The 16172-nt window shown below is 35.3% G+C and overlaps 1 protein-coding gene across 1 annotated transcript in view; it reads right to left on the bottom strand.

Annotated features, from left to right (window-relative positions):
* Positions 1-5983: 5983 nt before the first annotated feature.
* The window catches only part of CDH19 (cadherin 19), a 40980-nt gene continuing 30791 nt past the window's right edge, over positions 5984-16172 (bottom strand). The window contains exons 9-11 of the mRNA XM_072851313.1: positions 12869-12986; positions 10515-10766; positions 5984-6474 (exon numbers count right to left, since the gene is read on the bottom strand). Coding sequence (XP_072707414.1) covers positions 5984-6474; positions 10515-10766; positions 12869-12986 — 861 coding nt within the window. The remainder of the gene's footprint in view (positions 6475-10514; positions 10767-12868; positions 12987-16172) is intronic.

Consider the following 16172-nt stretch of genomic DNA (forward strand, 5'->3'; position numbering starts at 1 on the left):
GCAGGTTAAGATTTTTGTGAGAATAAGCTGCTTTGACAACAAGAACCTGGATAAAGTATTACTAAAGTCACTGCAGTCTTTAAGAATTCTCATGAAATATTTGTAAAGTCATTGTAATGATATTTGAATTTATAAGTGATGTAAGTAAATTGGCATTTGTAACCAATGAAATTAGGTGCACCGAATATATAATGAAATGTGTGCATATTGAATTAGACTGTTGAAATTATAAGAGGAGATGTTTAAGAATAACTTATTTTATCACCTCTTTGACATCTGTTGGACACCTTGTCTGGCCTTGCCAAAGAGTTTGTACATATGTGTGCTGGTTTTGGCTGGGATAGAGTTAATTTTCTTCATAGTAGCTGGTATAGGGCTATGTTTTGGATTTGTGCTGGAAACAGTGTGGATAATACAGGGATATTTTCGTTATTGCTGAGCAGTGCTTACACAGAGTCAAGGCCTTTTCTGCTTCTCACCCCACCCCACCAGCAAGTAGGCTGGGGGTGCACAAGAAGTAGGGAGGGGGCACAGCCAGGATAGTTGATCCAAACTGACCAAAGGGGTATTCCATACCACATGATGTCATGCTCAGTATATAAAGCTGGGGGAAGAAGAAGGAAGGGGGGACGTTCGGAGCGATGTCGTTTGTCTTCCCAAGTAACTGTTACATGTGATGGAGCCCTGCTTTCCTGGAGATGGCTGAACACCTGCCTGCCCATGGGAAGTAGTGAAGGAATTCTTTCTTTTGCTTTGCTTGTGCACGCAGCTTTTGCTTTCCCTATATTAAACTGTCTTCATCTCAACCCACGAGTTTTCTCACTTTTACCCTTCCGATTCTCTCCCCCATGCCAACCAGGGGGAAGGAGTGAGCGATTGTGTGCTGCTTCATTGATGGCTGGGTTTAAACCATGACAGTATGGAGTAAATAATAAATTAGTAACAAGATTTTGTCCTATGAAAATGCTTTAATAATAATATTGGAACTACTTTTGGATTACTGTTTAAATGAATGTGTGACTCTCAGAAACAATATTAGTGTGGCTGGTCAGAGTCTGACAAAGGAGAATGAGCTGTCAAGTAATTAAACAGTTAGGTAATCTAATCTCAATCTAATTTCATGGTCAACATTTTCTTTTGTCTACTGTATTGTCTAGTACAGCTTTGGATCATATTTGGTTTATTTTGGCTTCTCTGGGCTGAATCTTGTTAGCAGTTCATAGTTATTTTAGCAGCCATGATATCCTTGTCCTGATTAATTACTCTACTAGATAAGTGGTCAGTATAGCAGCAGATTTTTCTTTAAGAACTGTTTCCAGAGTGGATGATCTTCATTTTTGCCATTACATTTTATCCATTTTCTATTCTCCAGTCTTCAAGGCAATCCAGTTCTTGTTTATATCTCAGGTATCCTCACTATTAATAATGGGGGATATTTTTGACATTTGTAAGTCCAACACAGAGAATCAGTATATAAAAAATTATTGTTCCTGCTCCTAAGATACTAAAACAGTTGTCCAAGATGCCCTTTGTAAAGTTTCTTTTCAGGGGAATTTGTGAAGACAGAGATTAATTTAGTCATAACAATGTCAGAAGGGATACACCATATATTTGTGGGTAGGTTTGCATCCTTTTAAGCTTTAATCCAATAACTTCTGTTGTATCTTTTTCATCAGATGTATGTATGCAGATGTTATTGTTTCTCTACAAACCAATTCTATTTGTACCTCCACATGTGGAGTATTGTTTAAATTATAAACTTTAATATTATTAAAGTATTACCTAAATCACAATTAAAATGTTTGGGAAATTAAGAGCCATTGATATGCTGTTCTGGTTTCTGATGTTAGAGAGTTTTGTGAAGTAGTGACGGTTTCTAATTTTATTTATTAATATTTACTCTTAGTGCCATATATCTAACTGCCTTTGCTGGCAGATATTTTCTTGACTCTTGCTATTTTCTGACTATTGCTATTATCTATTTGCTGTAGGTAAAGTGTTTCATACTGATCTAAACAGTCTGTATGTATGTTTTCTCCTTCTGTGCACTATAGTTAAATCTCACTGTTCCTTGGACTCTGTGTATGAGACATAAGGCTGATATAGACACATATATGAAGAATTTTTTTTTTGAGAATAAATATGAGAGCATCAAAATTACTGTTGTAAAATGTGTCTTTTTTTTTTTTTACAAACCTTAATCCACTTTATTTTTCTTTATAAAATATAGGTTTACCAATTTTCTGGTAGAGAAATCTTACAGACTTTACTAATAGCTACTGATTTTTTTTCATATAACTTCTATTCTATTCGTTCATATTCTGGATGAAAGGTAAAATGTATTCTTTGCCAGAATGTAAAATCACATAATCTCCTTCAACTTCTACTCCTCAGAGAGCATATATTAGATCTGACTTTGAAGCATAAAATGCACACCGTCTTTTCAAAGATATTTTACTCTCATCTGACAGGGTTACCCCATACAGTTAAGAATGAGTGTTAAAACAACCACATTTCCAATGCAAATTTTGAAAGCAAAGCTAGGAGTGCAATGACAGTATCTGTGAGGAAATGCAGTAGGAAAATTACGTGAATTAAAGACTAAGATTATCCTCAGTGGCAAGCAGGATTATTTCTCAGTGTTATGATAATAAAAACCCTACATCATGATACACAAAATGAAAATCAAATGAAAACTTTTTATTTTGGGTGAATCGATAAACAAAATACCCTTTTCCAGTCACAACAATGAGTCTGAAGCTGCAATGTGCTATCAAGTGATTTTGGTTTTTTGTTTTTTAACTTCAAACATCTGAATGTTAAACATTTATTAATATATGCATAGTCTTCACTTCCTTGGCTTTTAAATAATAAAACCAATAACACAACACTGAATCCCTATGAGCAAGGACTGAAACAGGAAGCCAATCTTTTGTCAGGTATTTCATCAGTTCTTAAGCTGTCTCATTACCATGTTACAGAAAAAGAAATATACAGGAACATCTCTTCAAAGCATTCATACAGAAAACCAGTGTGTATGATCATACTTCCTTTGACCAATCAATAAGTCTTCCTTATATTCCATCAGGCAGGTCATGAATTGCTGAATATATATTTACCATCTGGTACCAAACTTGCCCTCTTCACTTCAGTCAATAGCATAGCTGATTCTAGCTACTAACAAATTTAAAAGATAAAGGTAATGGAGGATTCTCTTGGGAAAACCATTTCACAGTTTAACAGATCTTATCATAAGGAACTCTGGCTTATAACTTATCATTTATTAATTTCATAATATCAATTATTGTGATATCTCTTATGTGTTTAATTTTGGCTTCCTCAGAATGTTTACTTCCTTCAAATAAGCAGACACTTCTACAAAACCTTTTTGCAGACATCATTCAGCTAAATTAAGTACAACATATTAAAAGAAGTGTGAAGTTACTAGGTCAGTTCAGTGATTCTTTTCTCACATGTGCAAATAAATTGACAGGTTTGACTTAGATTGAACACCAGGAATCTAATAAGATGTGGCCCAGTAACAGCTAGGAACAACTTCTTAGTATGGAGCAAAACTTTCCCTTTCTCTGCTGTGCAAACATGGTCTTATGCCTTTTCAGCTAAAGATCATTTAAGATCCATTGTAGCTCATTATTCTCTTTCATATAGAAGTTACTGACAATGGCATACATTGGTTACAAAAAATTACATGACAGTGGTATGCACTGGTTGCAAAAATTATTTATTGTTAAAATTTCTTACAGTAAAAAGAGCAAATTATAATATAAGTGCAAATATGGTTGAGTGTTCGAGGTTATTTTCCCACATAAATGGACAAAATCATTGGATTGAGATCAGACACTGTTATCCTTTTTGTACTAAATACAAACTCAAAGCATGAGGAATTGCCTTAATGCCACTGGGACCGTCTGTGGATTAAGGGTTTGTTTAGGGTATAACCTGTATAAACATATAGACCTAATCCTAAAAATGTATTTTTCACCATCTCCAACAGCCAGTGCATGTACAGTTGTTCTCTCTTTATTCCTTTCCATGGAGCAAATTACTAATATGTACAATATTATCTCAAATAAAAGTTATTTTGTCACATCTGTTTGAGAGCCATTGCACACAAATGTTAGAGTAATTAATACAATGTTTTTACTTGTGCATCTTTTAAAGCTGTTTTTGTAGCTGCTCATTCATACTGCGTCCTAGCATAAGACTGGAGAGAACCAGTTTTTCCTTATGAAGCAGATGCTTCTTCATCTGCACCTGGTCAGATGACCCCCCTGTATTTTTCCAGCTATGAATATCATGAATAATGTTTCTACCCTTACTAGACCTCACATTGGAAATCTCTCCTGATTTTCACACTTCTACATATGTTTTATTTTTAGCTGACAGGAATTTGAACTCTGAACTGGCACCTTTCCACTAAGCTTACATGCCTTGGTTTTCTTCAATGAACAACAATTGTAGCAAACATTGCAGAGCTTGTACATTACATGCCTTTTTTGTTCGTCATTTTTTTTGTTTGGTTGGGTTTTTTTCATTTGGTTGGGGTTTTTTCTTGCACAAGCTTTGCCTGGCTCTCTGTAATTCAGTAGTGTTTACCTAAAACCTTATTAAAAGAAAGGGGGGGGGGGGGGAGAAACATGTTGCCTAATTTTCTTTATCCTGATGCCAGCTTTCAGCTGTGGAAATGTATCAGTTGATTACATGATGTAATTTCTGTAAAATAAGTACCTGATGGAAGAGAGGTGAATAAAACACAGGCAGGTTGCTTTTTCCAGACAGACCATTTTGAATATATTTGATGACCCTCAGATCCAAAATTGCTGCTGAGTAGTGCTATAAGTAAGAGTAAAGAAATATTCTGAGATAGCTTTATATCTTTATGGAATGTTTGGAAAAAATACAGTGGGAAATTAATTTTGAAGTCTGACTTGAATCTCACAGAATTATTCAGGATCATTTTCAGAAATTAACATTAAAGCATTTTATTATCTTATTATCTAATGTTATATGTAACATTTTATAACCATCAGCTTAGCATTTTAAAGATTCTTAATATTGTTATAATAAAACTGACTACTGCAGATAATTTTATATTCCATAATAAAAAAATGAATCTGTGCTGGTAAATCAGTCATTCTTTAAACTCTTAATAAAAGGAAAAGTGCCTGTATTTGGATAGCATTTTGTTCTAAGTACAGTAATATATAATGTGGTCGATTGCAGTATTTATGTTGAATATTGATTCTAACTTGAACTGATTTCTTTTTTTCTATCTTATTTGCTAAATTAAGTATTGGTTTATACATTTTCCAATAGCTCCATTAAAAACTAAAATGGCAGCAAATACTTGCTGAAGTTGTAATAGGTCTTTAGTTTTACACTGATAGGAACAGACATTTGTTTTAGTTTTATCATCCTAAGAACAATAAATAGATGATTCTGTGAGTGCTTCTGACAATTGTATTAGAATATCTAGGGTCTAATTTTTCACACAAGTATATTTATATAATGAAGCATTACAAATATGCATGTTTAACTTTGGTTAATGAATATATTCGACTGCAACAGCAAAAGACTTTCTTAACTTTGGAAACAGTTTAAAGCTTATGGATGACAGAATATTTACAATATCCACTTATGGCTTCTACTCCTCCTTTTGTACTTGCAGGACCCAGGTTTTCAGTATCCAGAAGGGGACCTAGATATCCAAAGCAGCACAGTTTGCATTTGGGCACCTAAATAGCCAATGAGACTTTCAAACGGGAGTCTCCATCCCCTTACCTCATGACATGCCTGGTGTGATTTTTCAAAAGATCTCTACATCCAAGACTTTCCAGAAAAAAAAACAAAACTTGGGCTTTTATTTTTCATGCTTAAATGTAGGATGATCTCCTTTTTAAAAATCCACAGTTGTTTTTGGTTGCTGCGATTTAGGAAAATAAAACAACAAACCAAAGAGTAACTAATCCCCCACACTTCTATGGGAAGTGTACATGCCTGCAAGCTGTTTAAAGTGAGGTCCCCAGTCTGTAAGGTAGTCATAACTCTGATCCACGTCTGACATGTTTGAACCTAAGGAGCTGAGGGATCCTGCCAAAGAGCCAGTCCCCTCAAACGCATAGGTCTGAAGTGAGTCATATGGAGGAGCACTAGGATCTGTATTCGCTTCTTCAAGCTTTTCTGAAATGAATTGCCTGAAGATTGTGCTGTCAGGGCCAACCTGCAGAGACTGTCTGTAGAGGCTGTGGATTTCTGTGGTGACCTTCTTCCGAGGTTTGTGCATTCGCATGACAGTGCGGGTCCTCAGTGCTGAAATATCAAAGGCTTCTGTGTCCTCCTCACCACCTCCTTCATCATCATACCTGACAATGTTCTCTCTGAATTCTTCCATTTTCTCCAAAAAGGGAGACTTCTTCCTCTGCTGCCTTATGGCTACAATTGCCAAAAAGAACACTGACAAAAAAAAAGAAAAGATAAGAAAAAAAAAACCCAAGGGAAAAAATAAACAGAACCAGAGACTTTGAAAGTGCTTGGAAAGACTTAAAAAAATGTTAACGTTTCTTAATAGCAATGCTATTGCAAAATGAAGCTATCTTAACAAATTTATAGAGCTGTAATTTTTATGGATTTTATGGTTTTGAGGTGAGCATAGTATGTGGTGGGAAAACAGTTACAAAGGGACTTATAAAATAGGTGAATGAAATGGAGCAGTTCTTTTGGTAGATGGGAGTTTGAAACTGATGGAAAAACAGGTTATGCTTTTTGAAATTGCTTTGGTTTATCACATAATACATAAATTTCACATTCAGAATTTAAATTCCTAATCTCTCACTCTCTCTCAGATCAAAGCCCCAGGAAGATCAAATGAAAAATGAGGCAATGAGCAAGATATCTTCCTCAGATGATTGAATCATTCGGTTCCATAGACTATGCAGGGTGTGGTTCAATTTTGTTATGCTAGTTTGGAAATTTGAAGACTATCACTAAATTTTGCGTGATGCTGCAGCAGCACTTGCTACCAAGGCCTATGAATCAGAGTAGCTTGTTTCTCTCATATATGAAATCTTTTTAAAATTTTATTTTACAGCATTATTTTTTAATCCTACCTCATTTCATTTTCAGCTGAACGATCCCTTTGAAATTGTCTATAATTTTCACAAATATTAATGATTTCAGTTTTTAACTAGATCTTACTGCAGTTCTATTTAGTAAGTGGTTTATGGTCTGTAATTTTTTACTCAGTACATAACATGATACAACTACCAACAATGACAGGATTTTACCTCACTTCGGGATATAAGGGACCAGAAGTAGTTCTTTATTTCAACATATTTACTGTATACTATTTCTTTTGATTGGGAGATGCCAACACCAAACTTGAAAGCATTGGAAACAAGAATTTCTACAATGTTATTATATATTTACAAAACCCAGATAGTTTCAACTCTCCAAATCCTTTGTATGGTGAACTCTTCTAATGATATACATAATGATACAGGAAAATGGAAAAAACCAAAACTTTAGGTTTCAGATATGTGGCAAACATATTACGTGTAGAACCTTTTATTATTTAATTTTAAATAATCACAAAAATGTATTCAAAGATTTAATACATTTAAAATATGTGTAGCTGTAAAGAGTGTGGTACATTACTTTCTTTTTCTTTCTGATTAATATATTTATCTATATCTCTGTTTTGACTTTTGTGATATGCATGAGCCCAGTAGCCACCAAGGGTTTATTCTATCTGGAGAGAGGACCTTGATGAATAATTCCACTGATGGCCTGGATAATGCAGTGATACAGTTTGCCTGATCCTCAGTCCCTTAAGTGCATAACACAAAGTGACCAGGTTCAGATATCCTGCAACAATCAAAGAAAACCTGAAATGCACACTGGCCTTCCTGTAGGCTCACACTGACTGCCAGGTCTAAGGTAGGGACTTCAGTCAGGGGGGCTGCTTTCCAGTGCCACTGCTGAAGATTGCTTGGGACACGGAAAGCTCAGATTTAAATAAGATGACTCTGGGAGTGAAGGGAAGTCTAGAAACCACAAATCCAATTGTATGTTCTTGTCTTCTCTGTTGGAAACCAGGAGATGGAAGTAGAGGAACTAGTGCATCCCTGGCCTTTGCTATGGAGTCAAGAAATAGCTAGTGTCTGGCCAAGAGTACTCCCATCTAGACATAAAATTATGAGGTACCTTTCCATTGTTTTCATCCTTGCCCTATCTATTCAATGTGTTCACAGAGATAAATAAGAACCCATGTATTTTTTTGTAGGCCATTCTGTTTTTGCAGTTTCCTGCATGTCACTTAATTTTGAGAGCCCAAAGTCATATGAAGATACTGACTCATAATGAACAGGTACACATGCTGCGTCTGGGCAACTCATTTAACTGTGGGACTAAATTATAGGGTTCCATTTGAGGAGAAATTTCAATGAGTTGTCACCAAGAGATTCAGTCAGGAGGTCAAAGGTACAACAGGAAATAATTAGATCCAGTTTCTATTCCTTTTGCTAAGGAAAATAAGCCATAACCTTGTAGACAGAATGCAGAATATGCGTGATTTTTAACTTGTTAAATTTCTTTTTTCACTGTTGTAAAGTCAAAATAGTTCCATTAGCTTTATTGGACTTGTCTTTCTTGACTTCTGTTGCTACTATGGCAGATCAAAATACAGCATCAGAATAGAGCTGCAAGCCTTCATTTTCAAGCCTCATCTTTCTTGTAGTTAATGATGATATGCTCAGTGTTGTATGCTGTTATTTATAGACTAGTAGAGGTCATATTGTATAATGAGGGTAGAAAAAAGAATGTTCTTTACCTAGATGTCCTTCATATATCAAAAAAAAGGGTTTACTTAATTTTTTTTCTTTCAGTGATATGAGTTTAAAAATATTACTATTGTATTTACTCTTATTAACAAATACAATGAGAGAATAATTTTCAGTGAAAGTTTTTGTTTCTTAAGGCAATGTAATTTTTGTTATTATTACTTCTTTCTTTCTTTCCAGACATTATTTTTGTGTAGCTAGATATTATGCTGCAGTTTTCTTGTTTTGATTCTAATTATATTTTTCCTTATTTTTTTAGAATTTTGTTGAAAAACAATTTATAATGATGATTTGATATCACTCTGCTTAGTGAAATCCTGATTCTATCTTCATTTTCTTATTTTGGAGTTGTTTGTTTGTAGTTTCATTAGTGGAAAAATGGTCTCACTAACATAAACCGTCAATTGTTTTGTGGTATTTTTAGATATGACGTTTTATGAAATATACTGCTATATGGCATAGTATGGATATGCTATATTATTAGGCAACAGGCAACAGGGATTTGGAAGTCTTTCCCTGTTGCTTTGTTGGCACCATCTTGAGTTTGGTCTTGAGGCCTATGACCAGCATCTCTAAGGTCATCTCTTGTGATCAAGCTCTAAGGTCAGTCATTTTGTCTTGGAAAACAAACATACCCAGCTCTATCACTTCTCTTTCTTTCCTGGCCTCAGAAGCTACTGTGCCTTAACCTCACTAACTCAGACAGGTACAGAGTTTCAGGATGGATATTTAGCCTTTGGGGAATGATTAGTACAGTGCACCTGCTGTTATAATGTGTCAGTGTCATCAAATCACTCATTGAACACTGCAGGAATATCCTTGTGCTGAAAAAAAGGAAATGCATTTTAGCAGCTATAGCTGCATGCTTCACCAGGTGAAGAAGTTGTTTCCCTGAGTGCTGTCACTCCAGTATGTTTTGCAGCAGCTATAGCCCCATGCAGTGCAGGAACAGCCAGCCTTGGGTGGTTGGTCTGGTTTTGAGTGCCATGTGCCAGCTATGCATGACCCTTTGCAAAGGTACAAGCACAACTCATGTGCATTTAAAACACTCTCAAACCCCCTTTTCATATCCACAAGCTCCCAAATGTAATGGAGGTTAATTTGGTGTCCTGTAAGAGGAAAAAGGAAATGCCCAACATTTGGAGAAAAGGCTGTCTGGAGATGCAACCTTATTAAATGACAGAGAAACTTCCTGTTTGTTTCTGTAGTTGCTTTCTGAGAGTACCAAATTCTCTTTTTCTTTTATTATTTTGTATTGATCTTAGCTCTTCATTTGGCATACCTAAGGCAGATTAAGTAGGGTACTGCTCCTTCCAATATATTCTTATACTAGCCAATTTCCTTGTGTAATGCTGTCATCAGCTTTACCTGGGCTCAGTACAGACTTTGGACTAACACAGACAGGTAGGACCATGACTCAACTAAAGCCAGCTTTTAGGACATCGTGTTAGAATTCAAATTTTACTGAAAACTGGGGGGGGGGGGGGGAAGGGGGGAGGAATTATAGTGAAGAAAACAGAAAAGAAACAAAACATTTGCCTTATTGCACTTTTTCTCAATACCGCAGTATTTCCAGGCCTCCAAAGGAACATCTTTGTCACTTAATTAAGCCTACTTGTAAAAGGAAACAAAGTAATTTCTCTTACTCATACTTACCTAGGAGTATTAATATGCAAGCCAAAACAGCAACTAAAGCTTCTGTGCTGAGGCCCATGGCATACATGAAAGCTCCGTATCGACAGTAGAAGGTGTTAACTTCGGTGTCACAGTCACAGACAGTGATAGTGAGAGTATTTGTGCTCGTCAGTGGCGGGGTTCCATTATCCAGAATTAATATTGGCAAGTAGAAAGAAAACTGCTCTTGCCTCCTGAAGCCACTTTTTGCTGTGAAAATTCCAGCTGTGTTATCTAGAAGATAAATTATTATGCATGATATGCATTTACCACTTTTTAACAACAACAGCAAAACTCCAGTGGAATCTGACCTATTTAAAAACAATGGTACTGTGTAAAGCTACATATTAACAAAGTTAAAAAAATAAACCCAGGCACTGACATGTGGTGGGTTTTTTGTGTCAATCATGAATAATTGCATTTATTTTTGACATATGTATTCCAGGGGCAATAATAAAATTTGACCTAGGAGTTCTGTTTTTAATGTTCAGAGTTAAAAAAAATCCCACCGTGTTCAGTAGCTGACACCTGCTCAGACTAACTAATTGGTTCTTAAAATGGTTCCATGTAACCAGCTGCTACCAATCCAGCAGTTCACAGGTGAAATATAGACAGTTTACCAATCAAAAGGCTTCAAAAGTGTGTCTGGCAGCACACAGAGAAAACAGGTGGCAAGGGGAAGAAGAGAAAGCAAGAAAAAGTCCACTAAAATAGTCTTTTATTTCTTTCCCTGACTCAAAAACTGGAGCTAGCTGAGCTCCTACTATCTAAATTAGCGAAAAGTTGCTAGAGGCTCTCCCCTCACTTTGCATTTAACTATTAGTGTTTAGAAATCAGTTCCATACAAAACCCAGTAAGCAGCTTAAGTTCAGCTCCTGCTGCATATCAACTAATTCAAATCTGAAACTTAGCTTGCTGCAAAACAAATTAGTCCTGTCTAAATATGTGTATAATAGAAAGAAGAAACATCTATAAATGTTTACATGTCAGAGTTTTTTATCATGGCAGGGCAAATTACTGCATGTGTGCATACATGTATGTAGAAAAAAAAAAGTTTCTACCATTATCTGTATGATACATCTGTCCAAACAGTCTACTGATGTTAACTCCCTCACATTTAAGTTCTTCTAGGCTTCTGTCAAAATTCAGAAGATAACTCTGAGATAAAATGCTCCAGATCCGTAGACTCACTTTTGCTTTTGCCTAGGACTATCCCAATTCACCCAGCTATTTCTATGAAATGCAGTAGAAAGGGAGAGGTTGAGGGGTGACCCCACCATGTTATAAAACATGGGTTGTTTTTTTCCCCATCAATAGTCACCAAAAGGAACTGGGTGTATAGCTTTGTGCGTGGCTCTGCTCGAACTTACTGCAGAATGAGCAAAGGTGGGAAAGGCTTGCGGCTTTTACACAGTTTGACCTTAACGTAACAAGTTGTCTCTTCCTGGCACTGAGTGAGAGGTTAATGAAGCTGGGAATTGAAACATGTATTAATATATTAACTTTAACTTTGGAGATATTGAGAGAAGTAGTTTGCCATTTAACATAATTTGAACTTTCCAAAACTTATTTCCATTGATTTATTCACCTAGCCAGAACATTCAAATAATTAGCAAAGTCAATATGAGCAATGTGTACTTTATCTGAGTCTGAAGAAGCCCTTTGCAGTCTCAGCAGACTGACTCTAAGCGGTCATCCTCCCTGCAATTCCATCAGATATTGCACTTACATTTTCACCTCAGACTGGTTTTGCTTACTATCCCTCTATATCACTCTTTGTAAGAATCTCAATCAATATCAGTTCTGTATAACATTAAAATACATATAGAAGACATTTTATGATGTCATCATTAATCAGCATATGCAGTTTAAAATATATTAGGAAATAAGATTATATTTGTATTTATCAGTGACTATAAATTTGGTCTTCCTGAAGTGATGAAGTAACAGACTTGTATTAACAGGAATCTTCTCTTTCTGGCGATCTTGTTTCTTAGACAAATAGATAATTTTAACAAGAAAGTTGGTATTTCCCACCATATCCTACATTAAGAAAGTAATTTTTAAGGAATACCAGTGTATTTTTAATCTCAGCATCTTTTCTTTCCTTGAAATAAAACTGTCTTTTGCTATTTATGTTACTTGGCTGAAATAGGAAAATAAACTGTTTAGTATTACTGAACTACTGTTTTGAAATGCACCTCATGACATGTTCATATCTTACAACAAAAATTTCTATTTACGTGGAAATTTTTATAGATTTGGTGATGTGAGGACCACTAGAAGCATGCATCTTTTATTAGGAAAGTCTTAAAGAGCTACATGAATGACACCACCTTGATTATCTTTGACGGTAAAACGTGAGTTGTTTGTGGCCTCCTGAGCCAATGAGAAGTAAAAATGGTGACCTTCTGCTGAGTCATCTTGATCCACTGCACTGATGCTTTGAATTAGCTGGAAACACAGATAAACAGAATTGTTTACAAATCAAAATATTTACTTGTCCTTTAAAACAATAAAAGGATATATCAAGTATGTTGAGCTGTTGATGCTAGAGATGTGATCTGTGAATACGTATTGAGTGCATGTTATACAGTCACAAATATACACCTCCCATACTGACACAGTCTCATTGAGACTCATATTCTGCAAACACTCTGCTTTGATTTTTTATCATCTGTTTGAGAGGCAGGCATTAAAATCTTGAGAAAATGTAAGATTATCTGGATCAAAAGACAAGAGGTAAATGAAGTTTTCCTAAATGAAGAAAGGAATCATATATATACAGTGTTTTGTCCTTTTTTTTCAAGGTGAAAAGTATATCATTCTGCATTTGAACAAATCCCTCTATACAAAACCCATTTCCTTCCAGCCCACAAACACATTGACACCATTCAACTGCTATATTGGAGCTCCAGTAAGTGAGATATGGTAACAAGTCCATGTGCTGAATTGTTGATTCTGAATATTATGACAGATTGATTGTGGAACCTCTTGGCTGGTTTTTCTCAAGAAAGAAGAATAGCTTTCATTTACAAATCTGTCAAATCAGATAGTCATTGCAAGATAAAATAAAAAATAACAGTTATCATTAAAAAGAATATCTTTCATATCTGTAAATAAACAATCACACTACAGTTAACATAATTAGCAATATTTCTGCTTAAAAAGAGATTATATTTGTTACTTTTATGAGTAAATAATTAATGATCTGGGCATCAGTATATATTAGTAAGTGAGTATCCTCATGGACCAGGAGGAAAGCAAACTGATGCCAGCCCACCAACTTTCAGAAAAATGCCTGGTTTGAACTTGGTCTCTATTTTATCAGTCATCTCATGCCTTGTAGATATTTGTACCCAAGAGACATGAAGCCTCAACTTTCCCCAAACCAGAAAGCATCTGAATGCTACAAGCGGTGCTTTAAAAGTAAAGCAGTAAGTCAATGGAAATGACTACAGCCTTCCATCTGTGCCTTTGAAAACTGTTTCCCGATTAAACCATTTTTCAGTCAAAGATCTAAGACTTCAGTACACATTATTTTTCTTTTCAAGCACACTAAGTTTGATGAAATCACAGCAGAGTGCAAAATGTGGCTCATAGCCCAGAAACTTTGTATTCTTAGCACTCTGCCCTTTTTACATGTGAAATGTATTTCAAATCTATATTTTCTAGCTATGGAAAAATGAGGACCCTTGAGATTTTTTTATTGCCACTAATGAGAGGAGTGATTGTTCAGTGATATACCTGGTGACCCTGTACAAAGGATGAAGCTTCTTGAAGAAATTTTTTCCCTTTACTCAGAGCAAACAAAATAGCTAAGGTGATGCAAATACAGTTATAGGCATGCAGGTCAAGAAATCAGTGAAGAGCAATAACTGTTCCCTAATATTACCTGATAATAAATCAAAGACTTCATTTTTATAAGGGAATATAGTTCTCAGAATATGCTCAATATGAACAGCAATAGAGAACAAAACTATATAACCAGTCTAAAACATGAAAATGGCACATTTTCATGATAATATTCTGCCATATACTGGAAAAAATGAAAAAAGACTCTGCTGGCCTTCACTGATGATTTGTTAGTAAAATCTGCATAGCCGCAGATGAGAAAAAGCTTTGTATGGATATACATCTCTCCATACAATTCAGGGTCTATCAAGCTAGATGGAATATGCAGAGTAATATAGTAATCCACAAAGACATGTTAGTCACTTCTAATTTTTTTATTTTTTTATTTTTTAGTTTAGTGACTTGGCAGAGAAGACTTACATAGCTACTTACAAAAAAAAAAAAAAAAAAGCATTAATTACAGATATTATTTTTATACTTCCAGTTTTTCAATCTGATTAATAGTTATTTAACCAGCTATTAGCAATGTCTTTGGAAAGTATTTTTGTAGGAGTCTATCATGTTTGAAAATCATAAAATTATTGCTGTTGCAAATTACTTCCTGTTTTGCTATTTCGTTACTAACTTCCATTACTTTACATACAGAATGTATTTGCCCATATAAATTTTATGTGTATCTGATTCTATCAATATAATTCTGAGGAGTATGTGTCTAGCTGAAAAAAACCCCACCTTTCCTTATTTTGATCTGTACTGTGCTCTTCTACAAAAACCTGAGACTCCTGTGGTTATTCTAGGCATATTCACGTGACTTTAAGGATTCACCCTAGAAGCAGGGGAATATTGGGAACGTAAGGACAGGGCAAGCCCTTATTGTTTCTTTCTTGCTGTATCACTTCCACTAAGATTCAGAAAAACCCAGATGAGTCTATAAAATATTTGGAGAGCAACAGGCAGCTCTGATTTTGCTGACTCTAAAGGAAAAATCACCCAGAGAGAAGGAAACTTTCGTTTTTTCTGGAGTCCTAGGCTTTTGTACATCTAACCTAGGAGGTTCTAGCCTTTCATCTGGGAAACTGGCATCACAGACTGAAAAACCGCACTTATTGTTTGTGAGTCAAGATTTAAAAGAATCCTACATTTTAGGGTGTAAATAAAGAAAATAGAGTGAATGATGTGTTGCTTCTGAAGGTTATAACAGTTGTTGTATTGACTAGGCTGAAATTTAATTGCTGTAAAATTTCTTATTTCAAGTCTCATTAGTCTAGAAGCTTTAATAATCCAGTGGTCCATTTGAAAATGTGTATTTCCTTAAAACTGAGATTAATTCACTCGATTTTTCTTGAAAAATTGATTTAAGTTCATGGTGGGTGGGCCTCATTTACTGTTTCTTTCCAAACAGACTGAGATCACTGCTGTGAACAGCAGGGGCTCCTTTGATCAAAGGTCACAAAAAGATGTGGCCTGCTATGCATAATTTCTCCATCCATCTGATTAGTGGGCACTTTCAACTAATAAATATCATCAGTGGGGGAGTCTAAGATATCAGTAACAACTCTGATCTCTCGTTGAGTAATTGTTTTATATAGAAGGGAATTTCTGTAAACCATTCTGGACTGAATGTCTAACTGAGTGTTGTTTGTCTTGCAAATAACAAGTTATGTATTATGGAGTAGTTGACTGCCTGGTAGTCCTGATGTAAATTAATTGAAAATTTATTTCCTCAACCTCAAGTAATCTCACTGAATTGCAATTACAGAGATATTCAGAAGGAAGAAGAAAGCT

This window comes from Ciconia boyciana, chromosome 2, assembly GCF_034638445.1.
Source record: "Ciconia boyciana chromosome 2, ASM3463844v1, whole genome shotgun sequence".
Classification (NCBI taxonomy): Eukaryota; Metazoa; Chordata; class Aves; order Ciconiiformes; family Ciconiidae; genus Ciconia; species Ciconia boyciana.